We start from the raw sequence: 27,598 nt of genomic DNA, 5'->3' as shown, positions 1-27,598 counted from the left end.
CAGAAACCAGATAATGATCAGATTGTGGGTGTGTGCCTGTAAACATGTAGCTGCTGAAATGAAACAAAGCAGATTGTGCAGCAGAACTGTCAGTTTTGCCTGAGAAATGCAAAAATAGGGCAGACTTTTAATCCTCGGCTCAGTTGTGATTGTATAGCTTTTTTTAAAGGACTCACATTATGCATGATTTACTTTTTTTGAGCGTTTAACTGTCATAACATTGTCCTCTCATCAAAAACATATAGCTGGAGTTACATTTAGCTTCAAAGTCCTTTCCTTACGAGCGTCAAAAATACTCCATTCTGAATTTCCCCGATGTGTGATGTCATGACGAGCTTTTCTGCGCAGTTTTTATCTCCGTATCTCATCAGCAGACTCATTCTGAGCATTTCTGCCGCCAAATTGCGACCGTTACAACCGCGCGGTAAGCTAGCATTTGTTTATCTCACTCATGTAATTCTCTCCGCCGCCTGTAGATGGAGCCGAAAGTCGGTTCCTGACATGAGAAACATCAGTGAACATTTTGTAAACTGTTTTTTCGCTGTTCCAAACATGAGCTGCCAAAGAAAACATGCTCGAGATCATGTTTAAAGGACTAAAAACAACCCAAATGATGCGTAATGTTTGTCCTTTAAACATCACATCCCGTTCTCTCTTAGCTCGCGGTTTATAAAGGGTTTGTTGTCTAAAGTCTGGTCTTCTGGAGTCTTCCGCCGCAGCCTCCAGGCCTCACTCATATCTTTGTGCTGAGTCAACGCGCTGCCACTCACTCTGGCTTTGAGCCGCACGCTGCTATTACCAGCCGTATGTCCAAGAACGCGAGCGGACGAGCTGACGACGGGCTTTTGTTTTGTGGTTTTGAGGCAAGAGAATGTCCCCGGGGCCCATCTGTCCGTGGCTCATACGGGGTCACACGGTGCAGGTAACGCTCGACAAAGACAGCGGACCCTCCAACAGAAAGTAATATAGCACCTTTAAGGGTAAATGTGCAACTGTAGACATTTTACAGTTCAGGATCCTGCATTTATTGGTTTATTTTGACAGTGTTGTGTTCTAGGCCAGGATTTTCCACTTTGCCAATGATACATTGATTTAATTTAGTTTTATTTATTTATTTTTTTCATTAAAGTGACAGATACGATTACACATGTCATTAAAACGTACTTCATACAAATATATTTCAGATTTGATCAAACATCTTGCCAAGTTAGTCCTAGATTGAAACATTTGGTGACGTTCATAATGTTACTTCCTGTTCCCTAGCGACCCTACAGGAAACAGAAAACTGAAAACACACAATGACACCTTTATTTTGATTAGTGAATGTTTAAACCGTCAGTAAAACCTGTTCCTCGTCTTTTTGAGCGTTGACGACATGGAGGGATTTGTTGTAGAGCTCAACACGTTACTTCCTGTAAGTTTCAACTATTTTATTCAACAAAATCTTCACAAACTGTCACCTGACTCGTGTAAAACTGTGATCAATATTTACAATGGGTTCGATCCCACCAAACAAAGTCAAAGTTAGATAAGTAAACACACGTTGAATTTGATTTAAAATTAGGACATTCTCTGAAGTTTTTCAATAAAGTTAAAATCTTGACAGTATATTTTTCCCCGTGCTTAAAACTAATTAGAGGGAAAACTTGTCTTCATGATTAAAAACGTACCTTGAAGAAAGGGATGTAACAAGTGCTCTCACTGTGCACGAAAGACAAAAAGCGGATCAAAGTCTGAACTCTGTTTCTCTCACTACTTGATGTTTTTTTAATGATCCAGGCTGGTTTGCTCTTGTGCATGTGTCAAAATCAAACTAACAAACACAGATATCAGTGTCTTTATGTAAGAGAAAGACTGAACATGGAGCGAGCGCTTCAGAACCAGAACAGGATTTCAGAAACGCTGCTCCAGGGACAGTGCTTTGAAAAGCTTCTGTATTGACAAAAAAAAATGGACTATTTCTATCATTGTTTTTCAGTCTCTCACAGTGATTTTTGCACTTGGGTGTTTTTGGGTGATGTCGGGCAATTTGTGCTTGTGCTGTCAATATTGCCCCTACAGTGATTTGAGGAGAGCAGAGGATTGTATCAGCCAATCAGCAATTAGGAACAATAAACTGTGAATGAACCAAGGAAACGGTAACAACTGAAAGGATCGATTTAAATGTGAAGTTTGATCCATATGTGAGGAAAAAACATTTTAACAAACAATCTGACGTTAAGGCAATGGATTAATTGGTGTTTTTAGGTGCCTAAAAGATGTTAAAAAGGACATAAACATAAAATATTTTTACAACCGGACATAGTGGTGGTTGACAAGGGTCAGAGGAAGCCGTGGTGGTGCACATTGCAGTACCATGGAATAAGGAACATGAGAAACTAGAGGAATATCAAGGTCTCAGAGAGGAGCTGGAGAAGGCCTGGAGCCTGAAGGTATCGGTGGTGCCCGTAGTGATCGGAGCACTTGGAGCCGTGACCCCCAAACTGGAGGAATGACTTGAGCAGATCCAGGAAAAACATCAGACATCTCGGTCCAGAAAAGTGCAGTGCAGGAACAACAAAGATATTGCGCAGAATAGAGACCGCCCGCGGAGGAAGATGTTTATTTTTTTTACATTCGACTTGTCTTTAGGTTTTTGAGCTCTTTTCGCTCCAGCTTCAGATTTAACTTCACCACTTGCATCGTTTTAATTCGGCCCCCGTCACTATTCACCTTCTCCATAAATCACAACATATTCTTGTGAATGTTCCAAACTATGAATTATCACTTAAAGCCCTGCGTCTGAAGGTCCTTGTGGTCAGACAGAGGTGAGCAGTGAGTGCAGCAGGGCACTGAGGTCATGTCTCGGCCCCCTTCCTCCGCCTGTCGCCAGGGGCCCGTGCGGAGCCGCGGTCTGTGAAGGAGAAAAGCCACTCAGCGCCTGCACTTCACCAGAGACACACGAGAAGCCAAGAGAAATGTAGACCAAGACGGAGCGGAGGAGCGCAGAGGCTTCAAACGCCGCTCATTTATAATGCAGATGATGAACCGGCGCTTTGAACAACAAACCCGGTGCCCTCCTCCACGCTCCTCCTCCGCTCTAACTCCGTCACCGCTCCTCATCCCAGGGAAACCCCAACAGGACTTCAGAGAGACGCACAAGTCGGATTTAACTGCAGCGAGACGCCACGGGTGACGGGCAGAATTAGAGCTCCAAACCTCACAGCTACAAGGGCCGAGATTAGATTTGTGAAAAGTGTGAGCCACTTTATTAATCTAGTACATCTTCACACAGTGGTTTAGATGAAGTAAAAGATGTATTCACAGATAAAGTTAAGAAAGTGGAATGAAATACTGGTATCACAGTAACAATACAAAATATATAAGAAATCAATCTTTTTATCAGCTAAATCTCCTGTAAAACTGAATACATTTACATTTGAACTTAAATTATAAAAAATATACTTTCACATATGACATATTTATGCTTAAACAACATAAAAACAAATACAGACAATAAAACAACATTAAAAACACAGATCATTCCAACGTTTCGGCCCCCAGTTTTATGTTGAAGGTTGAAAAAGTCATTCTTATCCTGGAGGTGTGACGGAGTTTGCGTGTTCAAACTGAAACATTGCTCATGATTGCCCCGGCGGTACCGTAAGATTGGAGAGGTTTTAATTAACAAAAAGTGCCAACATGAAGCTTTCCTCGACACGCTGACTTGAGGATCTGCCGATACTGAATTTGTTGAGCTGTTTTGAGTTAAGCCTGTTGTTGGTGAATCGCTCAGCCGTCCAGGAGGCAGAAAAGGGTTCAAAGGTCGTCATCTGGACTCTGTTTTTGAAATCGGGAAGTCAAACTGAAGACACTGGAAACGACTGATCCTGGAAACCTTGTCTTGGTTCAGCAGAGTGCTCTAAAGTAAGAAAGGGAATGAATGAATAGTGAAATTAATGTAATCATTCTGTTGGTTTGTTAGACGGGACAATGTGGTGTGCGAGCAGGGAGGACAGTCAGCAAATTGTCCACAAGGCACAAGTGCTGCTGCTTAGACAAGTCCACCTTCAGGCAGAACCTGGTAAAGTAGTTTTTCTATATTTGCACCTTAACAAATATATTTGATTTGAGTGATTTGAGGTTGAACTGAACCTTTGTCCGGAGGATGAACCAGAGTTGAGGCGAGGCCGCGCTGCACACAAACGCTGAGATTCTCACAGCCCGACTCTTTGTGCTGCTCCAGGACAAATCATTCACATCCACAGTGTGAGGATAAGTGGGATGGCCTTGCTGACACTGGGACAGTCATCTGCTTTTACCCACAAGGCCTTCTGTTGGAACTAACTCATGTTATTATTTACAAACCGTTAAACCAAAAGATCCTTCAAGATTTACTGCAAATGAACAGAATGTTATCATTCATAATCTTTGGCAGCAGCACGAGATAGACAGGGTCACAAAAGGGCAAATATGTTTTTATGTGGGTTTGAATGTAACATGCAGTGTTTCATTTGTACTGACTTACTGTTTTCATGTACTCTTTCATCTGGTGGTATTTGGAATAAAGTTACTTTCTTAAAAATCCAAAGAATAAATCACAATATTTGATCGTGTGATTTAAGCTTCAAAACTGCGCTGTATTAAAAAGGGGAAAGAAAAACACAAAGTACAATTTTAATTCTCTAATTAATAAAAAGTACATGCATAACAAATAGTAATAAAATAGTCTCAGGTACACTATAATAAAAGGCAACTCAAAGTGAAAATATTGTAAATATTACCAACAGTTCTCTGACTGCAACAGAACATATGTTTCAAAGTACATTTTAATGCAGGCGTTTAGTATTCTGTAACTAAATACATTTAAATACAAGTATTCTTCTCAACACTGGTAACATGTCTTTAAGCTAAATCACCACTATATTCATACATGCACCTTTAAATACACTCAAAAACACCTTACAACACCGTATATATAGGTTAAATGTCTCTCCCACGGACACAAAAACAAGTCGTTCTAAAGTCGGATCAAACGGTCAAACTTGTGTCACGTGGAAAAACCTTTAGCCTGTGTCCGCTCCAAGCTCAAGTCGAGATCGGCCGAGAGATAACGGCCACAGAACCTCCTCAATAACTCATAAACATTTAGCCATCTGTGAATCTGCCCTGTTTCCCAAAATGCCGAGGGGCCCGCGCCATCACATGTGCGGTGTGACAAATGGCGCACGTTCCTCCGGGGTCCGCGGGCACGCCACGCGCACAAAGAGCTTTCACAGAGTCCAAATTCATCTGACATTTAAGTCGTCTGAGGCCTTGTGAGTTTGAGGCGCTGAACAAGTGGAGCTTTATCAGCAGAAGCATGTTTCACTCTCAGCTGGGCAAAGATGTCAAGTGTGGGGGATAAAAGCAGCAACAGAACACACGAAAACAAGGGCGGAAACGGTAGCGACGCAACATCCGATCAATTATGTTACACAAGACGCACTACGTAACTTTCCTCGTCGTTTTCTTCACGGAGATGTTACTGCTTTGTCTGCATTGGTCCATAGTAAAGCACTAAATCTATGGAGACAAGCAGGTTTATTATATCTAACTTTATGTAGAATTCTTACTTCAAATAAACGCACACATTTCCACAAACGTTTCTGGCCTCGCTCCTTGAGTTTTCGGGACCGAGACGCTTATTTTTAAAACAACTTCAGACCGCGCCAAAAACGCAGGTGCGCCTTCAATGAATGGATTAACGAAACGATATACGGTAATCCTGACACCAACAAACGTACATTGTGTCTCTGGGATGTGGCGTTCCCGGACACTTCCCGAGCTGCATAAATGTCTCTGGGATGTGGCGTTCCCGGACGCTTCCCGAGCTGCATAAATGTCTCTGGGATGTGGCGTTCCCGGACACTTCCCGAGCTCCATAAATGTCTCTGGGATGTGGCGTTCCCGGACACTTCCCGAGCTCCATAAATGTCTCTGGGATGTGACGTTCCCGGACGCTTCCCGAGCTGCATAAATGTCTCTGGGATGTGGCGTTCCCGGACACTTCCCGAGCTGCGTGCGTCACCTGTGGAAGTGTCGGACAGAACGGGCGGTTTGTTGTTTGCCGGTCGGCTCAGATGGTGAATCCCATTACGTAACGTGCCACTGCCAAGAACTGGTGATCTGGGAGCAACAAGCATGAATAAAATATACAGCATCCTCTCACTCTCTCTCTTGCTGTCTGTCCCGCATCACATCCTCTCTCCTTCTCCCCCTCCTCACCCTCTAATCTCACACCTCGCTCTCTTCCTCAATCTCGAAGTCTCATCCTTCTTCCTCCTTCTTCATCGACCCCCCACCCTTCTCTCTCCTCTCTCCTCTCTCCTCTCTCTCTCTCTCTCCTCTCTCTCTCTCTCTCTCCCCTCTATCTCTCTCTCCTCTCTCTCTCTCCTCTCTCTCTCTCTCTCTCCCCTCTATCTCTCTCTCCTCTCTCTCTCTCCTCTCTCTCTCTCTCCTCTCTCTCTCTCTCTCCCTCCCTCCCTTTCTCTCTCTCTCTCTCTCTCTCTCTCTCTCCTCTCTCTCTCTCTCTCCCTCCCTCCCTTTCTCTCTCTCTCTCTCTCTCCTCTCTCCTCTCTCTCTCTCTCCTCTCTCTTCTCCTCTCTCTCTCTCTCTCTCCTCTCTCTCTCTCTCCTCTCTCTTCTCCTCTCTCTCTCTCCCTCTCTCTCCCTCTCTCTCTCTCTCCTCTCTCTCTCTCTCTCTCTCTCTCTCCTCTCTCTCCTCTCTCTCTCCTCTCTCTCTCTCTCTCTCCCTCTCTCTCTCTCCCTCTCTCTCTCTCTCTCCCTCTCTCTCCCTCTCTCTCTCCTCTCTCTCTCTCTCTCCCTCTCCCTCTCGCTCCTCTCTCTCTCTCGCTCTCCCTCTCTCTCCCTCTCTCTCTCTCTCTCTCTCTTGTATAAGGTGCAGTAGATATATAGGTCAGTGTGTGGAGGCTGCCAAACTCTCTCGCTCGCCCGCTGCTGCACAGACACAGACCAAATGCTCGTCCAGACGGAGCTTTTCAAGTCTGTCCTCCTGCACCTCCCTCGCTGCTCCTCCGGGCGGCGTTCATTTAATCACCTTTGTCTGTTTGGTTATAGGTGACTGTAAACCAGGGGCGTCAAACTCATTTCGGGCCGCGGGCCAATTTTTCAATGGTCAGGGTGGGTCGCAGGCCGAACCTAACATAACATATTTTATACATTGTTTAGTAATAGTTATTTATGGACACTATTTTAATAGTTTAAGCTTAAAAGAATAAAATGAGTGCAATGTGTTTGTATTCACACAAGATTCTGGGCTCTCAGCGCTCACCGCAGCTTCACTCTGCAGTATTTTTACCTGTGGCTCCTGATCTGTCCTGATCTTGGATGTTTTTCTCACAGAGCATCAGAGGCTTGTTTTCTTGTTGTTAGCTCTACATTAGCACCGATTTTAGAAAAAGAAAATTAATAAATATAAATTAGAAATACTTCCGGGCCGGATAAAAACATCTGGGGGTCCGGATAAGGCCCGCAGGCCTTATGTTTGACACCCCTGCTGTAAAGCCTTTTTGAGTTCAATCAACTTTATCAAGCAAGTAGTTGTGCTACTTTCTTTCATTTTAACAAGATAAGTGAATCTAATTTTAGCAAAGATATATATTCTAAGTCCAAATATCCCCTTATTCTCAGTTTGGTGAAGTCATTAGTATTAATTTAAATGACTTACATTTATGATTTGCCACAGAAAATATCTTAAAAGTTGAGTGACCTCACAAAGGCGGTTTCCTTATTTATCTAAGTTAAGAGCACTTAAAAGCACCTGTGCAAAGGAGCTCAACTGTCGCCCACGTTGAAGACCACCTGGTCTGGATCTGGATCTGTTCCTTAATTAGACTCTTTGTGCCGCTCCGTGGTGGAGTGGATAGCACACGTGCGCTCCATGTGAGCGACCTGAGTTTGAATCTGGCTTTCAGCAATTTGCTGCAATGTCCCTCCCTCTCTCATCCCTATTTCACGCTCTACAGTCCTGTCTATCGAAGCCTACGGGCCAAAAAAACATCAAATATAAGAGTTTAAAGGCACGACAGAGGCACCAGCTCTGTGGTAACTAATGTCCAGAACACAACTGTTTTAATACTTGCAAATGTTTTAACTTAAGCTGATGTGATGTTTCAGAAACCAATTTCAGATTGAGTTTCTTAGTTACCCCAAAGCCCCGAGCAATCTTTCAAACTGTTAACGTTTATATTTCTTTCCAGTGTGTTGTAACGTTGCATTGGACAGTGGTGAGCGGTCACTGTTACTGCATCATGTTTAATCCACTGCAAACATGCCCTAAACTTCATATGTAAATGTTGTACGTGCGTTTACGAGAGCGGGTGGGTTACTCTGCACATTCCTCCTCTGCTCCCTCGTACATTTGCAGTGCATTTGACTTCTCAAACACACTTGTCAGCTCTTCTCCGTGCCGGCGAATTGCTTCCTAATAACACGGTTTGTAGGCCGCTGTCTGCAGTGTCTGAAGCGTGCAGCACCATGTTTCCATCCCAAAGTTATCATTAGCGCCACTCGCTCCACTTTACTATCTGTGAGCCTCCCTTTTCCAGCCGGGCCACAAGACACAGAGGGGAGCGAGGGAGAAGGGGAGGAAATGACAGCGAGGGGATATATTTGCATTCACTCTACGTTTAAAAGTAGTCGCCTGGACAAGGGCAAAGGCTAAGGGGAATAACTGTGACAAATAGGCCTGTCACAATAATTACTATATCGACTTATTGTCTAGTATACAAGCTGAAACTATATTTTTTTATATTTCCTTTGCACTAGAGGGGAAAGTGTTGTTATTCTTTTATTGTATGGTAAAATGTGAGCTGTAAAAGGTCAAATATGCAATGTCTATGACTAATAATAGATACTAAGTGTTTCATTAAGTTATTTATTCATTTCGGCTCATGTTTTTTGATAATAGAGTGTATTTAGAAAAGGGTTTATTTAGTGTTATCTGGATCATAAACAGACATGCCATTTGTTCATTAGTTGATTACATTAGTTATTAGTTAAATGCCCGTGAATATAAGATTTTTACTAATTTGACTTAAGATGAAGGGGTTTGTTTTGCGTTTTTGTTTCCTGTGTGATTTTAATGTAATTCCTGCTTTGTCTGTCAGTCTGATTGTCAATTATTCTAATTTTACAGTTGTTAATGAATAGCTCAATAATCATTTAATTTCCATTTTAGTTAACGTGTTTCAACCCTAGATCATTCCCATTAAAAAGAAAAAAGTACAATCATTGAACTGATATCGAATTGTCTTATTCTACTTCTGTAAGGCTGCGTTCACACTCACCACATCAAAATTGGATCTAAACCAGGACTAAACCCAAAACAAAAGATGGACTAGATCAGGACAAAATGAGGACTAGATCAGGGCCAAACCAAGTGCCCATTGCAACAAAAATGGGTTAAATTTAGGACCAAACAGAGTTAAAATGTGTGAATAATAGAGATGCTTTACAAAACTCATGATAACAGCAATGGCCCAAGTAAACATAAACAAGGCCTATTAAATGTAAGGCCCTTAGACCAAATCAGGCCCTCCGGACAAAATGATTCAGTCCACAGCCCATTACCCAATATTAGAAAAGATGTTTTCTCTTGTTTACTGGTTTTGCCCTACATTTTTGTCCTGATTTAATTCTTGGCTTGGTCCTGGTTTAATTCTGGTTCAGTGCTGGATTGCAGAATAATGTTGGTAAAACCTTTCGTTTATTTTTTCCCCAAAAATCCACAGCAGTTGTTGGTATGTTATCAGTATTGAAACAAATCTAGTGTTTTGTGCGACTCTAAAGTGTGTCAAAAAGTGGTGATGCGTGATGCACCTATCCGCCCCAGAGACCGAGGACATTCGAAAAATCTGTCCCACAGGAAAATGTTCTGCTCTAAACCAGTGTTTTTTTAACCTTTTTTGGAGTCGCAGCACACGTTTTTGGTTGAAAAGATATCACAGCCCTCAACTTACTAAAACTTTACGTAGAAAATGTTCTTACAATTTGGATACGGTGATTATTTTGCTTCGTTTTTTGGTACAAACTGTTAAATACATTTCAAAATGGTAACTTATTCAATTAAATCCATGCGTGAATGTGCTTTTGGGATGAAATTTGAGATTTTTCCAAGGCCTGGCGTACCTGAACACACTCTAGTATTCCTCTGCACACTGGTTAAAAATCAAAGTCCTAAACAAACGATGTAGGTCTTTATTTCTACAATTTCATTCAATTTATAGTAAATAGGAGAGGGCCATATCACATTTTCTCCTCATTTCACTTCCATATGGTCCTCTGCTAAACACATCATATGAATCAGCGTTTTCAGTTCCAAACAATCACTCACTACAGCCACGTCCCTCCCCACTGACTCCAAATGGCAGCACATCAGCAGTGTCCATACATAATGCATACTGAAGCCGTTGGCCTGGGGTTTTAACGAGCGGGAGTCGGGACCCCCCCTGGGCCCGCCCCATCGCTCTTTGTGATGTATTTCAGCACATTAATGCCTGTTTTATTGTTGTTCTAATGGCTTCTGTGCTTTTCTGATGCCAAGCCGCCACAACGGCACAGAATGGCTCTTTTGGCTTGACCCCTGCTGTTATTTACACTGAGTCGTATTATTATACAATGTCACCGTAATGAAAGAGGAAGAGGGCAGGAGCCGCAGTTTGTCGATTTAACAAACTAATGTAAAGGGCTTGAAAAGATCTGAGAGGAAGTTGGCGTTTGAGTGAGGCGTTGGTGTTAAATGCCAACAGTTTGAATGTATAAATAGTCAGACACTTCCCAAATTAGAAATAAAATGACTTGTTGTTAAAAAATGTCAAGATGTGTATACATTTCTAGGCAATATCATTTTCATTCAGCTCACAAAATTATCTAATTACAGCACTTTTGCACCAAATCAATGAGTGGTTTAATGAGTTTTTAGTATTAATACGACCTAATAAAGTTTTTAATTGTTTAAAAAAAGATATACCGTGTGTACAAATATGATTGCCTATACTTTAACTAGTTAGAAAGCAGAAATGAGAAAGTAAATCAGTCAAAAAGTATTATAAAATAGATTATAAAATGTATTCAACTACAGTAGTGTAGATGTGTGTTTTATACTTATAATAATAAAGTTAATACTGTATCTCAACATAACTATAGAACATCACTTTCATGTTTACAGTATTATATGTTCAGTATTTTGCAGCTCTAAAGTTGCATGAGCTTATTACAATAGTCAAACTGAAATTGACCTCATTTTAGTCAATACCCGGAAGAGGCTAAACTACTGTTGGCTTTAATCTGACAGTGATTTATGAGGTACAAGGCCAGTGCATTCAGACTCTTCACATGCAAATTGTGCTTTAGTCCAGAAGCTTTTTCAATGTAACTTCCAGGCCGATTAACGTGTGTACATTCAGTTTAAACCAGAAAGAGAAGAAAGCCAAAACACACAAAGCGTCAATGTACCATTTTATTGGACTTATATAGAAATACTTAAAAAAACATGAATTAGCACCATTACTTAAGTCTTACTTTTATCATGTATAACTTTAAATGTCAGAAAAATAAAACTCTTGATACATTTTCAAATCTTGTCTCAGCAAATATAATATTAGTATTTGACCATGAGGTTAAAGGCCCTTTATCATAAAATAAAATATACTTTGTTCTTAAACTTTGCTCAATAAAGTACATTTACGCTCAAGTAACGTCACCTACATATACATAAACAAGTGGTAAACAAATGTATTAAAATAGAATTACTAAAACTATAGTGGTGCAACAGAAGCCTGTAATTCCCACTGGATTCTAATTCATACAAATTTTAGAAAGCATAAACGGTTCCTTTGTGTTCAACTTACTAAGTTTTGTACATTTCAATGTTTTGTAATAATATAGAATAAAATATGCTTTATATTACTGAATAGAAAATATGCTGGGTGAAGCAGAGTCAAAAGACGTTTTTTGCTAAACCTATAAAAACTCCATCCCAACAGAATACTGTCAAATGCAATACACATCATGAGAATCAGGGTTCCTCCCACAGTCGTATAATATTAAAATAATACAGTGATCACTGCCATAAGGCCATACTACAAAATAAACAATATTTCAACCCAGCTACAAAAAAGTTCACTGAACTTAAATTAAAATATCTGTAAACATCTTTGCAATAAGAAATATAATCTTTCAAGTCAAAAAAAGAATAAAATACTTCAATCTGTATGAATGTCATTAAAACTTTCAAATTGCAGAAATTGATTCTATACATATATATGTAGGATATGTTGCGCTCCCTCATGTGGTTACAGCTGCAGTATCGTCCGCGTCCTGTAGGAGTCCCACGCCCTCCTCACTACATTTGGGAGGCTTGGCTATAAAACCTGCTTCCACCAAGAGACATGGCACTGCTCTGTTTGTGTTAAATGCTTTTCCATTGGGACTCTCGAAGGATACCAGGCAGAAAAGACTGACTGGAGCGAGAGCGAATGTAAAAAGCACTCGAGCAACAGAGGATTCCCCTGAAAAGATGCTCACACCATCACATCCGAATTAAAAGGGTGTGGCCAGCTGCACTGATCACATCAAGTATCCAAAAGGTAATAGAAGTCATCAATTGTTTGCAAATTCGAATGTTACGACACAACCAGCTGCCAAACCATGTGCAGCTATTGTTTTGTCATTGTGCGAGGAGAAGGACAACCGTGTCATTGCCTCGTGGCGCACACACCCACATGAGGGAAACTGTACCTCTTGGTGGAAACAACATCAGTCTCTAGGTTTGATCCCTCGTCCCAACGTGTCCTTAACAAGTCTTAAATATAGAGTACAATTTACTAGAACTATTGAGTACTATGCTGTAATATTCAAAACATGCACTTAGATGTTGAAAATATTCCCCACGCTACAGTATATTATGAACAACTATACGACGGAGCCCAAGAAGAGGTCTGTCCCTCCCCTGATACTGCAGCCTCTTACATATACATGTATACCTATGTACACTTTAAAGCAGTTTCCAAGAACAAAGAGTCACTTGTTGCTATTGTCGGGGGTCTCACTTTCGGAGATACAGTCACAAAAATAAGTTCTTATGAAAATATACGAATGGCCTGAGTGACGCCAGTGTGGCAGACGGGGCATCTGGGCTCGCTCCTCTCGCAAATCCGGTTGGCACACTCCATGCAGAAGAGGTTGTGCCCGCACGGGACGAGGGCGGCGATCACCTCGCTCTCGAAGCACACGGAGCAGTCGCGGCTGCCCTTTCTGCTCGTGCCGGATGACGTGGAGGAGGAGGACGAGGCGGAGGAAGAGGCTGACGAATCGCAGGGGATGCCGGGGAGGTGTGGCCCGGGCAGGGAGGCGATGCCGCTGGAGTAAGAGGAGGGGAAGCTGAGGGACCCGCCGCCCGGATCGCTGCGCACTCTGCGGGCAAGTGGGTGCTCGCCGACGCCCCCTGTATGGCTGTGGAGAGGCGGGGAGAGGCGTGGCTGAGGGGTGCCGCTGCTGCTCACCCTTCTCCCGTTGTTATTATTGTTATTGGCGGAGAATATGGCTGAAGTGGAGGTGGGGGAACTGCCTCCGGTGGATGTCGGGGTCATACCTCTCTCATACTGGGACCACAAGAGTCCTGGCGGCGCTGGGGTCGGGTCGAACGTAGGCGACGAGTCAAACGGCATGTTGGTGGAGTCTGGGGAGATGGCGTCGCTCCCGTAGACGAAACCGTTGCCATTGTTCATGTTGTTGTTGTTATTGTTGCCATTGTTGTTGTTGTTGGCCGTGTAGCTCAGGGCGGGGCTTGGGGGGCTATAGTCGGCCATGCGTGAGCTGCTGTTCCCGAAGTAGGAGTCCGTCGAGGCACTGCCCAGGGAAGAAGAGGAGTCGTTGCGGTAGTTTGAGAAGGGTTTACGCACAGAAGAAGTCGTTGTAGTGCCGGGTTTGGACCACAGGGAGGCGTTGAGCAGATCGAACCCGACATCCGTCCCGTTGGCGTGGAAATCGTTGTCGTCCTGCAGTTCGATAATACCGCCCGTTCTCATGGCGATGTGCGCTTCGATCTCTTCCCTGGCGCGGTCCACGTTTTCGGGCATGCCAGTCACTTCGAACACGGGCTCTTTGTCCCGACTGGGAGTCACTATGTACGTGTGGGTCTGCTGCTGGATGCGCTTGATGGTCGCACCCTTCGGGCCGACAACCAGCCCCACGACGCGGTATGGCACCCGGACCTGGATGGTGGTCTGGCCGGGCAGGTTGGGGGGTCCCGGGATCGGGGTGCCGCTCCCGTTCACGCTGGTGTTTTTGTTCCTCGACGCTCGGATCATGGAGAAGTGTTCGGCAGCAGAGATGATTTCCCTCCGGGCCATGGCCACGTCCTCCCTGCGCCCGGTCACCACAAAGACGGGCTCCTCTCCTCTCACTGGAGTCTTGATGTAGGTGTTGGTCTTGGCGCGCAGTGCTTTAATCTTGCACCCTGGAGGCAAAGAAAAGAGAGGCGTGAGTAAGTCCCACAAAAAATACAGATCAAATTGGGTCATAGGGCAGCGCTCAATGTTTCTTATTAAAAACAGCTGCTATGTGTTTTTTATTTAGTCTCGAGTAGGGGGATCCCACCCTGTTTTTGGGGGGGAGGGGATTCAAACCACATGGACAGCTAAACCCGACAATACCTCTCAGCAGCAGAGCAACTTGGACTTACAAACACTAACAGAACATCATCTATATAAAAAGCGTTGGAATAAGCATAATCCTTCCACAATCTTTGCAAGTTCATATCATAAACATCCTTTGTGGTCTGAAATTGGACCAGTGATGAAACAGAGTGTAAAGAAGGACATAAAAAAAGGAAAGCAGAGTGGGACATGGTGATGTAAGGCACGTGGTGAAGCTGATTCTAAAGACACTTAAACGGAAATATAGGTTAAACGAGGATATGGCCTTTTATGCGACTAAATAATCTCACTTCAGTATTCTCATTTGACCCAATTCTGTTCAGTCTATGTCCACATGGTACAGTGGTGTTATATATATATATATATTGATTTGGGGACATCCAGTGGCATTGCAGATGAAAGAATCCGCATTTGTAACCGAGCACCAGGCAGAACCCGCCCCGCAGCCCCCGCGTCTCACCGCTGGATGCCCGTGTCAGCTCAGGTCTGTGCCCGGACCGCGCTGCCATTGCCCCGTCTCGCTTGGCCACGGGGCAACGCACAGGATCGTGACTGTTGTCCCAATGTGATCCCCCCACCACCCCTCCCCGTGCTCCCTCTGAACCACTTAAACGTCATCACAAATCATGAAAACAAACGGGACGCTCTCTCTGCGCCACCGAGATGTTACGCACCTACATCTGGGGTCAACGCCAGAGCTATTTTGAACTCCCGTGTGCACCCTGTGACCTTAATTGTCCTCATTTGCGGGATAATTACAGTAATAAACCGTCAGCACTCAAGCGAATTTGTCCTTAATGTCGATGTGAAGTTGCCTATAGCTGTCACTTGCCCCTCAAAAACGACCACCATTCTCTCTCTCTCTCTGTATATATTTATTTATTATGTGTAAAAATAAGAAATAAACTGCACTGCTTCACTATTACACGTATTTCTTTTTCAGGAACTGCCTCAATCCTGCCTCAAAACCGCGCGTCTCCGCACAGCCCGTTATCTGGATTCTTATGAATGGACCACAGCACTAGTGGCTCGCGCTCTGCCCTACTACAGTCCGGCCCGTCCACGCGGCGCGCGCCACGTTGGGCACGCGTTAAAACCCCGCAGCAGACAAAGGAAATCCATCAAACCCGAATGGGGAAAAACGCAAAGTTCGGACGCGTCTTTTTACCGTGTGGACCGTCCCCGCGCTGCCAGCTGCCGCCCACCACCGTTTATTTATAGTAGACGGGGAACAATGTGTGACCGCGCGTCCAGACAAGGAGCGCGACTCAAAGTTTTAGGGAAAACTGTTGGAACATGTGAAAGAAAAAAGAAAAAACTCACCTTGTCTGCCCACGATCTCCGCCACATGCTCCGAGCTCGGCACCGGGACGCACTCGGTCATGTTGACGCTCTTCTTGCGCGGCTCGTTGCTGTCGTAGAGGCCGTTCTCGTCGTTGTCCAAGCCGAGCAGGGAGAGCTGGTCCAGGGCAATCTGCAGAGCCCTCTGGTCGTCCAGCGCGTCTCCCTGGTGGTGGTGGCGGTGGTGGCTGTGGTGGTTGTGGTTGTTGTTGTTGTGGTGTTGTTGTTGTTGTTGTTGGTGGACGCTGCCGCTGTCAGTTGCGAACAGCGAGCTGGGCATCTTCTCCCGTCGCGTCTCCTCCGTTCACGCGTGGGATCCGGGCTGAAGCCGGGCGAGGAGGGAGAAAGCAGGAGGCGAGGAGGAAAGGAGAGAGGAGGGTAGGAGCAGGAGAAGGAGGGGAGCGGAGGCGCCGATCTCGGGCCAGCGCAAAGTACCAAAATCAGTGCTGGAGGTGGAGCGGGGGAAACAAGTGGCGAGAGGAGCGCGGAGTTACAAAAAAGGACATCCACTCCTCTTTTGGGGTTGTATCCCGTCGCAGCAGTGGCACGGGGCGAGTCGTCAAAGCAGCAGCAACAACAACAAACAAACAAAAAAGAAGAAGAAGAAACACAACGTATACAAAGTAGAAGAATATCCCAAAAGCTGCACGTTTGAAATATTCCTGACAAAAAAAGAGCCCCTCCCCGGTTTGTCGGTGCGTGCTGATCGCTTCTCCTTCTTCTTTCTCCTTCTTCTCCTTCTGCTGCTGCTTCTCTGTCTGGGTCTGAGTCCTCGAATATCGGCTAGACACAGAAGATGCGCCTGGTGACGTAACTGGGCGGGGACGATGCGGCGCTGGGAGCTCGTTTAGCCGAGGCGCGCAGCGATTGGCCGCGCCGGTGTCGAGGGGGCGGGCGCAAGCGCAAAGGCACGGCCCATTCTTTGTTGTCAGCCTACCTCTTTGTCCCCCTCTCACCGCTTTTTGGGTTGTTTTTGTCTGTTTGGTGGCTGTTTTTTTTCAATTTTTCTCTCTTTCTTTCTTTCTTTCTTTCTTTCTTTGACTGTGTTTAAAGATTGGGCAGACGTGCGCAGAATCACGCGCGCGACCTGCGACTCAATAAACGCGTTGATCAACAGCCGCGCATGTGTTTACGGGCAATGCTTGTTTTTGTTTATTTGTTCTGTGCGGATGTCTTTGTGCTCCACTGGTAAAATTGGGCAATCAGAAAGGTGTGTTGTTTGCGCCGGTTATGGATTGACTCGCCGTCTGTGTCCGCGGGATTGTGTGCGGGTCCTGTATGTTAAGCAGCACGCGGGCTACTGCAGGTCAGCGGGTTTATCTGGGGAGACGAGAGCAGGGCGGGACACTGCGGTGAGATGCATGGCGAGGGATCATCTATGTCGCGTTTCAGTCCAATGTTTAGATTCTATATATTTTTCCTCATCTTTAATCGTGTTGTCCCGTCACATTTTGAGTAGTAGTAATTGTAATGATTTCAAATCCAGGTTAAAAAAGAAAACAAGTGAATGTGTTTTATAATTACAAACAATTTGATTCAATATTGGTTGTTTTGTATAGCAATAATACACATTTTGACTTAAGATGCGATGTTCTGGGACAGTTTTGCCATTTTCTTATTTATGTTGGTTTATTTGCTCGCCTTTTATCAACCAACGACCAATGTTTTGTGTAATTTTCTAACCTTCTGTTACTTAAATCACCAATTTTGTAAATCCCTTTGCGATTAATGTTGTGGTTTTGGTGAATAACAATAACACATTTTTGTCCCACAAAATATAAAACGTAACATAAGATAAGAGATAAGATAATCCTTTATTGTCCACACATGGGGAATTTTCCAGCTATAACAAAGGCTATATCTATCATTGCTAAAACATTTTTATTTTTTTTAATATAACACATTTTTATACAATAACACATAATAATCATATGAAATAAAAAAAATAAAAACATCTTTAAGCATTTTCTATACTGTAATTTGCATTTATATCTACCATTGCAAACCGGTAGCTGTTTAGACAGATGTAATTATTTGTATATAGAGAAAATTAAAGGCTTAATTTTATTTTATCCTTCATTTAACACACATTTTACAGTATTTGAATTGTACTTTTTTACTGTCAGGAGTATATGACTTGTTTTGCACCTACAGCCGCCCCCCGCAGTGCTTTGTGCTGTGGAGGAATGACATCATCGCGCTTCCAGCTCTGAATCAAGCGAATGACCTCATTGCCGCTCGAAGCTTCAATCAGGCTCGAGCTCCTTCCCCCCTTCACCTCTTCAGTCACACAGGTAGTCAAAATAATTAGATTTTCCTTTGCCTATATGCATTTACTGTACGTCTCCGGAACACAGAAAGTGATTCAATGCTGACTAAACATGGTATACAGTTTATTTCATTGCATTAGATGAGCCCTTTCTACTTCAACCCAACAGAGGTCAGAGAGAGGGGATGACCCGAGCGCCTAAGCAACACAGCTGCATTGATTTGACGTTAAAAAGACATGTAATGGAAATAAAGGTATAACAAAACAGGCTTAATGTCCTCCACATGATGCAACGCGGTGCAACACGCTCAGACGTATAACGTGGAGAAGATGGGGGAAGGTGAGCGCGGAGCCGGGGACCGGGTGTAAACAACATGTGCAGTGACAAAAGAATCATGTCAGAATGTGAAGATATTGAAATTTAAAAATAGACCTTTTAAATAGGCCCAACCAGCTGCAATATTTGTGTTTTTCTTATTCATTTCACTGTAAACAAGGGGATAATTAGTGTATAAACTGAATATGCACAACAGAACAGAACAGAGCAGTGGGTAAAGACTAAACCAGGAGCTTTCACTTGTCCTGGTTTGGTCCTGGTTTGGTCCTGGTTTTACGTTGTTTGGTCCTGGTTTTATCCTGGTTTAGTTTTTGAGTTCAGTCCTAAATTGTTCTAATTTTAAAACATCCTGCACAGAAATAATTTGTTTTTTGTAATAAATGTAATCATACACTCAAATATTGGTGTATAAACTGGTAACAATAACAGTGAATTAATTAGCACATAAAAGGTGTATAAAGATGAATTGATCAAGGCACAAAAGGAGGAAGCAGCTATTGTAGGTGTGTTCACACTTAACCTGTTCGGTCCTGGTTTGAGCCCAATTTTACTTGGGTTGGTCCTGGTTTAGTCTTGGTTTGGTTCTGGTCTAGTCTTGGTTTGGTCCTGGTTTGATCTTGGTTTGGTCCTGGTCTTGTCTTGATTTGGTCCTGGTCTAGTCTTGATTTGGTCCTGGTTTAGTCTTGGTTTGGTCCTGGTTTGATTTTGGTTTGAGCTTGGTCTAGTCTTGATTTGGCCCTGGTTTAGTCTTGGTTTGGTCCTGGTTTAGTCTTGATTTGGCCCTGGTTTAGTCTTGGTTTGGTCCTGGTTTAGTCTTGGTTTGGTCCTGGTCTAGTCTTGATTTGGTCCTGGTTTAGTCTTGGTTTGGTCCTGGTTTGATTTTGGTTTGATCTTGGTCTAGTCTTGATTTGGCCCTGGTTTAGTCTTGGTTTGGTCCTGGTTTAGTCTTGATTTGGCCCTGGTTTAGTCTTGATTTGGTCCTGGTTTAGTCTTGGTTTGGTCCTGGTCTAGTCTTGATTTGGTCCTGGTTTAGTCTTGGTTTGGTCCTGGTTTGATTTTGGTTTGATCTTGGTCTAGTCTTGATTTGGCCCTGGTTCATTTCCACGTTTGGTTTGGAGTTTAGTCCCAGTTTCGTCCTTTCTTTGAACACATCCTGCACAGAAAGAATCAGGAACTACACCAGAACTAAACTGTCTCTATACAGGCAAAAACTGGGACTAATGACATCAAAATACGGGACAAAATAAAACAATAAATCTGCTCTGTATTAAACATGCAATTTCAAAAACAGTGAACCCATGATTATGACAACAATAACTGGCATTTGGCCAATTTGAATAAACAGTATCTTCATTGATTAAACGAAAAACAAGTATATTTTACTGTCATCTGGATAAAACCACTTCTTACAAGTTCAAAGCATGCAGTACTAGAACGTTTTGAGCAGGGTTGCAATATTTTTAGACTAATAAGTGTCCAAGCCTGGAAAAAACAGGCCAAAAAAGTAGCAACCCGACAAAAAGAAGTGCTGTGAGTGCTGATGACATGCACATATTTTGAATGGCATTTAACATCAATAACAGCTTTAAAATGTTAATTAACAGTTAACCTCCTTGTCTTTCAGGCATTACTAGGTCTATTGTCATGAAACAGACTCAAAAATGCTCAGGAGCAAGCAAAAAATAAATCGAATGCAACTCACAACTGTAAAAATTAGCAACAAACTCACAAACAAAAGTCCAAAGTCACTGTAAAGAAGCCGAGTTCTTCACTTCTTACTGTAGTTTGACGACCGTCTTCTCCGACTGGCCGATTACCTAATGCTTCAGAGACCCTGCTTTGATATGTAAATCCAATGTATTTGCCTCTGAATTGATTTGTCACATGTAGCATTTCAAAAGGCTGACCACATGGCACCGTCTGTTTACATCTGGAGCATTTTAAATAAGTAAAGCAGCAGTTGGTCCGACTGTATCGGACACTGGTGACACTAGAACACCAGATAGAAATAGAGACACTTTCACTTTTTCATCGTTGCTGCGATTAAGTTTTACAACGACAAATATGAGAGGCAGAGACTTTCACCGGCAAAAACGAGAGCAACAAATGGACAGAAAAGTGCTTGGATACGGCCTTCCAAGACACGACAGGAAATCCATTATTTGTCCAGCAATTAATACAGTCTAGTGTTGCAACAAAGTATTCTCTCTGTTCATTTCGAGAGACGTTGCTGCTCATTTGCCCCAAACAATCGCCAACTTGACTAAAAAAATGTTGCGATGATATTCTGGAAGATTTCGTGAACATGTTTTAGCATCAGGACCTAACTGCTGAGCATAAGCAACAAGAGGAAATCCATAACCAGAGCTGAGCCTGGCCAAAATTCTACTCAAGTAAGAAAACTACATCTGAGGTGCTGCGGTTTGAATCTCCCAGATCACATAAACACATCTGGAGAACTCTGTGTGCTTGTGGATCCTCGCTGCACTTCAATAGCACCAGGTACGAAACAGACCAGTAAAAGTATTTAAATCAGCATCTCCACCGCAGAGTAGCTAGTGTGGTTTCATTGTTTTGGTCCGTTACGTGAAAGTGAAAACAACCAGAGCTCCAACATGTTCGATTCTGCTGCGGAAAGCAAAATAACATAAGCCACGCAATTCCCAGCCCGTCTGGAAATCAAATACTGTACGCAAACGAGACGGCGCTTGTTTATATTTATCAAAAGTGTGGTTGTAACTTAGATGTATGCTAGCAATATTAGTATTAGCGATTACAGCGGCAGAGTTTTATGGCTGATTTTACAAGAAAACTCCTCATTCGCACCAATTCAATTCGTTAACCCGCACGTGGATCGGGGCCAGAGTGGTCCGAGCGGGTTCCTGGAGAAGTGCGAAACAAGGGAGAAACAAGAGCGAACTCGGAAGCTCAGAGTCACCTGTGTATGTAAACGTACGGGAACGTAACTGCCACCTTTGCTCGAACTAGATGAACCACCATAGGGCTAACGATGATTTAGTAGTCAATAGTCAGTCAGCCATTAGTTTTCCAATTACATTTATTTTTGTTGTACACTGAGGCCTTTTTAATGCATTATCTAGCAAATAAAAGTTAAAATACATTGTCTGAAACCTTCTAGACAGAGAGTATTAACAAATCAAGTGTATTAGTCGGTGTCCTGGAGTGTTCCATTGTAGAAAAATATTCAGTAAAAGTGTGTTATTCATGAAAATCTGATTATGTATTTTTTTTTTTAGATATTCTGATTTAATAATGCTTTGTCTTTGTTATGAAAGCTCTTTTTGCCTGTGTTTTAGAGTCTGTATTGTCATGATTACAATTATGGTGATCAATATATGATCAATCGTCGCGGCCCTTTACTCTACAGGCCCAGTATTTTAATCCTAAACCGGCACATGGTGAATAGTGAAGCATATTAAACTCACCGCAGGGTCACGGGGCAGTGGTTCTTGTGAGTGTCCGAGCTTTGGGGAAAAGGAGTCGGGGAGGGCACAGTGTGCAGGGGGGGGGCGTTTGACGGACACAATGGGGATTTGAAGCCGACTGAAAACCGTTGAGACCAGGAGCACTTTGCTTTGTCACCTCTCTCCTGGCGCACAATGCAGATGGTAATGAGGGTGAAGGGATGGGACCCTCTTGTTAATATTTGACACCTCCGCGCCCTCCCCGATCACCCCCTTCAGCGGCTCTCCAAAACCTGGCACCTATTCACCGCGTAAGGGCTGAACGGTTCCCATACTTTCCCCAACAGAGAACTGCACAATAGATGCCGTATTGTCAGATGTACAGAGCTCTTTTTTGGTTCAAACGTAGCTTTTTGTCTGTTGCTAAGAAAAAAAAGGCCTTTAAAGCAACTAATATTTGCTTACTCGCTTTGTGCACATTGTTATGTCGCTGTTACGATGAGTTTATTCTATAGTTATGGTAGGGAAATTCTTGTTAAATGCATCAAAATTCTTATTATTTACTGCAAAGTGATGATAATAAAGCATTTTTCCTTGTGTATACATAAAGTCTTTTTTTGCTGTAAAACTGTGAACTGCAGCAATTGTTTTTGACACCGAAATATTATACAACACTTTACCCGTAAAACTTCACTCTTACTGCGACATTCCGCACTTCTAAACGTTGCAATTATTTACCAGTTATATCTTCATTTTTATCAGAAATATTACGACAAATTAAACAAAAGAAAGGATGTACAGTTATAGCAATGTGTGTGTGTAATTCTGTGTCTAATTCCATTCTGGCGTTCCTCCCGGTGCTTGCATTCGGACCGCTGTATATTTACATAAGACGCTGACCGCACCCTGAAGACAGTGGATGTCCATTCACACCTCTCATTGGGATCGTCCCGGGTGGATACTTTTGATCTTATCTGACTTCCGCTGCTCTATGTGCAAATACACACACAGAAACACACGGGTTAAACATCCATTAGTGCTGTTTGGCTTCCTGCGCCTCCTCCCTCTGTCCCTGTGCCAATGTTATGGGAGAAACATGAAGAAATCTGACCCTACCTTTGCCAATTTATCACTCAGAGAGGCTTTTTTGTTGTTTGTTACTTGATTAAGGAGGGACTTGGAGAATTAGAGCTGCAAACGCCACTAGAGTTCAATTACACACTATGTAACGCTCTTAAATTACCTATAACTTGCCTGATGTGGCAGCCATTCCTACTTTCTGTTCAAACGCTAGTGCAAGAGGCCAATTTTAGCAGGTTCCAATTACATCCACGAATTAGTAGCCCGCGTCTACAACTGTTTGAACCTCAAAGTTCAGGTCTTATTGTGTTGATTCTGCTGTAATCTATGCTTTTTCTCCGTACATTGGAAATCACTAAGACAGGATACCTTTTTAGAATAGTCTTGGTTGGCCAGTCAAGCATACCTTTTTGGACCATGAATGAACAACATGTGAGTTAACTAATGTTGAACCATGACATAGAAACAACTGTCTGGAATAGTTAAAGCAGTTTATAACAAAAATAAATTGATTTGATTTGATTTGATTTGATTTAAATATACTGATTCATACCTTAATCTTAATCATGGTCCATTGACCATTGAACCAAAATATGGTAATTTGGCTGAAAGATTGAACCCACTAAAACTCTTACAGAGAACTTACAAATGCATGTTGATGTACTGTAATAAGAATAATAATGTACTGTCTGGCTTTATACAAAATATATAAAAAGGAAGGCATGAGCCAACATCAGTGTCAACGCTCTCTAATTAGTCTGGAGTGCCACAATCTAAGCTTTACGCTAGAGCAGGGCTAATCAATTGGAGGCCAAATGCAAAGTGGGCCAAATCCAGCCCACTAAGCATTATGGTCTGGCCCATCGTTGTAAAATGGGTGGACTTTATTGCTTCGTAAGCTACGTTTGTCTCCAACATATATTTAAGAGCTTCAGATTCTGTGGTCTAGTCCTGTTCAAGATGTGGTCCTGAACATTAGGTTTAGTCTTGGTTTAGGACTTGGTCTAGTTCTAGATCCGCTGCTATGAACTGCTGTGTTTGTTATTGCTTGGTCTTGTTTTGGTCCTGTTTTTATGTGACAGAGCAATGTTTCTTTCTACAAGTTGTTTGTGGATATTGGATGTAAATGATGACAGTCCTCTGAACAATATATCCCCCTGGATTTAATTGCCCCGCCCTAGAGGTTTCGTAAGTACATTGCCAAAAAAAAATCCCCATATACTTTTATTTATTTGTTTACTATTTAAATGTTTGTGCACAGGAAAAATGAATGGTAGATTCATATCCAAGTAGGCAGTCACTGTTGCACTCTACTCTTGTGGAGATATAAACCAAAACATGAATTTCCCCTTGTCCTTAGTATATCTACTCTGTGGTTCACACTTGCAGTAAATTCCACATAAACCTTGAGGAACAAACCAATAAAACTGTAAGTGTACTGAATCACGCCTCGCCTCTTACTGCGGCGTTCCCAAACCCGCTCGGTCTCGTTATGGTCGACCCGAGTGCTGTTTGGTGTTCGGCGTAGAGCAGCTGCTCTTAGCCGATTACCCGCGTGCCTTTTAATGAGCGCAGGAAAAGCTTAGCACCGTAACCCAGAGAGCACGCGACGGCGGACACAGACAGAGCTTAGGGCGGCTCGACAGACACTGGGCCAGATCTGGAGCGTCTGCGGCACACTGACCTCACAGGCTCCATATACAAACGGCTGTGGGCGACGGCAGCGCTGTGGGGGCGAGTAATAGGCAGGATACAGGCATCGGATGTGTGCCATGGCTCACACACTTCAGTGAACAATAGAAGCCAGACAGCAGCAGGGTGAAAGCGCCGGCGTTTTCGTTTAAAGCCTACAGTATATGACAGGTTCTTGTGTTTTTTGCTAATTATGAACGTTGTTTGGAGAGATAGTCCCTGTGGTAGGTAATTATCACAGTTTTACATCAGTCAAGTCGCAGTTTGTGAACAGATTCTGACAATTAAAAGTTGAATATTACAGGAAGTAGTGCCGAGTTCCACAACAGAGTAACTCTAAAGTGCAAACATGATGAGACATTCAGTGTCATCAGTGACCAGTAAAAACTAATGATTCAATTGACCAAACTGATTTCCTGGACCTACTGTAGCCTCACTTTGTCAATACACAAGCTTTATGGTCTCTGTAAACGTGCCCTTTGCATTTGAGCCTCCTTCTGTGCCGCTGGAGCAAACTGTCTGGAGCGGTGGTCGACCACAGTGCAAGATCTTGAGCTACAAGTTTATGTCCAGCGTGTATTGAGGTTTAGTCTATTGCAGGGGTGTCCGAACTGTTTTCATTAAGGGACGAAGCGGTGGGCCATGTTTAGGGCTTTAGACGGTGGGACAGGGAATAATTCACACGGGGGAATTTTACACAGGTTAGACTTATACTCCGGTCCACTTCAATGAGTCACATTAAAATGACTTTCAGTAAACAATGGGCCTGGTCTTAAGGCTGAGATGACACGCTATTGGATGTTTTTGGTTGTAAATTATGTACATGTTTATCCCTTGTGAACCCTCGGGTTTAGTTGGTGTAAATATAATACATGAATGTGTGAAAAGCACATCAAGCGTCCCTCATGTGATCTAATCATGTGAAACATGTGAACGAAACAAACACCCACTGTACTACTGAACTACAGTGTGGTGAACATGACCTGATCATCTTCTAACCCCCAGACACTCCTTCTATAAACAGATAAACAGTGGAAGATGTATAAGGAACATTAGTTATTTTGTAGGAAAAATGATGATGTAATTGTTATAATATATAAAAAAGAAATATTGATCATTATGTTGCTTCAGATAAATGAAACCCACTTCCTTTACCCAGAATTGTTTGTATCATTTGAAGGTTAATTGAACAAACTAATCCAACCCATTGCATTACAAATGTTTCCATGCACAGAAGCTGGACTTCAAGGACAAATAGAATCAATGCTGCGTCTGTAGTGGTCGTTACATGTACACATCACATCCGCAGGCTTCAGGCTTCAGGCTTTTATTTCCTCCAAAATCTTATCTAAAAAAAGATTCTACTGCAAGAAAATCCTCCGACCACAAGACATTAAAAACCAGCCAATAGAATGTGGCAGAGGAGGTTCATTGAATTACACACAGTCTGAGAGAGAGAGAGAGAGAGAGAGAGAGAGAGAGAGAGTGGGGGAAACGGAAGACAGAGGTAAAAAGAGAGAAGGAAGGAAGAGAGAGACGGGGGAGAAGGAAGATGGATAAAGATAGAGCTACAGAGAACGATGGTGGGTGTTGGGTGTTGGGTGAGGTGCAGGTTGTTGAACGAGTGAGACGGAGGGGGTTCGTGTCATTACTCTGTGGTGAGGGGGCGAGCGACAGTCAAGGTTACACAACGGCACTTTCGGAGCTGCACTGCAAATTTACAGAATTTTGTACAGAAAACTGATTTGGACCTAAAGGATTGTGAGAAAGGGACAGACAAACACTCATACTATCTTCATGATGTTGTGAACTAAATCATTTACCCTATTTTCCGGACAATAAGTTGCACCGGACCGGAGTATAAGTCGCACCAGCCCAAACATGCATAATAGAGAAGATAAAACATATATAAGTCGCACTGGAGTATGAAATGCAGTTGCAAGTGTGAAAATAACAAATAATATCACATATAAGTAGCTCCATAAGTATAAGTATATAAGTATAAATAAAAGTATAAGTCGCACCCCGGCCACAACTATGAAAAAAGGTGCAACTTATAGTCCGGAAAATACGGTATTAATAACCTTTATGTTTGGTGTTTTATTATCGGGGGTGAGGAAGAGAGAGAGAGAGAGAGAGACACACACTCTTTTTTTCTCACTCTCTCCCTTTTTTCTCTTTCTCCCCATCTGTCTTCCCCCCTCTCTCTCTCTCTCCCTCTCTCTCCCGCCACTCTCTCCCTCTCTCTCCCACCAATCTCTCTCTCTCCCGCCTCTCTCTCTCTCCCTCTCTCTCCCGCCACTCTCTCTCTCTCTCGCCTTTCTCTCTCCCTCCTTTCCCCCCTCTCTCTCCCGCCTCTCTCTCTCTCTCGCCTTTCTCTCTCTCGCCTTTCTCTCTCCCTCCTTTCCCCCCTCTCTCCCCCCCTCTCTCTCTCTCTCTCTCTCGCCTTTCTCTCTCCCTCCTTTCCCCCCTCTCTCCCCCCCTCTCTCTCTCTCTCTCTCTCGCCTTTCTCTCTCCCTCCTTTCCCCCCTCTCTCCCCCCCCCTCTCTCTCTCTCTCTCTCTCTCCCGCCTCTCTCTCTCCATCTGTCTTGTGTTGGTGGGTGTGGCAGAGACATGCAGAAATGAGGTATTCCTCCCAGTACAAAGTAAATGGCGGGTGCACTGTATTTTACTGTAAGAATGACATGTAATACTGTCATTTGGTAATAAATAATAAGCAATCGCCAAGATACGAAACAAACAAATTAACTGGTCA

General features: G+C 43.2%; 1 protein-coding gene and 1 long non-coding RNA gene across 2 annotated transcripts in view; both read right to left on the bottom strand.

The window, feature by feature from the left end:
• LOC140381380 (uncharacterized) overlaps positions 1-27,598 on the bottom strand; it is a 355,558-nt gene that overhangs the window by 89,877 nt on the left and 238,083 nt on the right. The gene's annotated exons all lie outside the window — the stretch shown is intronic.
• Positions 11,487-16,463, bottom strand: mex3b (mex-3 RNA binding family member B). Its single transcript, XM_072464702.1, has 2 exons — positions 16,022-16,463; positions 11,487-14,499 (listed from the first exon to the last, which is right to left on the bottom strand). Exons 1-2 carry the CDS (start codon positions 16,317-16,319, stop codon positions 13,121-13,123), a joined length of 1,677 nt encoding a protein of 558 aa, XP_072320803.1. The 5' UTR covers positions 16,320-16,463; the 3' UTR covers positions 11,487-13,120.

This window comes from Eucyclogobius newberryi, unplaced genomic scaffold (genome assembly GCF_026437365.1).
Source record: "Eucyclogobius newberryi isolate DKJ021-1_F unplaced genomic scaffold, fEucNew1.0.hap1 SCAF_5, whole genome shotgun sequence".
NCBI lineage: Eukaryota > Metazoa > Chordata > Actinopteri > Gobiiformes > Gobiidae > Eucyclogobius > Eucyclogobius newberryi.
The sequence above is the reverse complement of the archived record's forward strand: the minus strand, read 5'-3'. Positions and strand labels throughout refer to the sequence as shown.

What these genes read in the sequence shown, in the direction of transcription:
- mex3b (XM_072464702.1), bottom strand. Translation starts at nt 16,319, where the DNA reads ATGCCCAGCTCGCTGTTCGCAACTGACAGCGGCAGCGTCCACCAACAA. An exon ending in GGAGATCGTGGGCAGACAAG is followed by an intron (nt 14,500 to 16,021) that starts GTGAGTTTTTTC and finishes CTTTGCCTCCAG; the next exon opens with GGTGCAAGATTAAAGCACTG.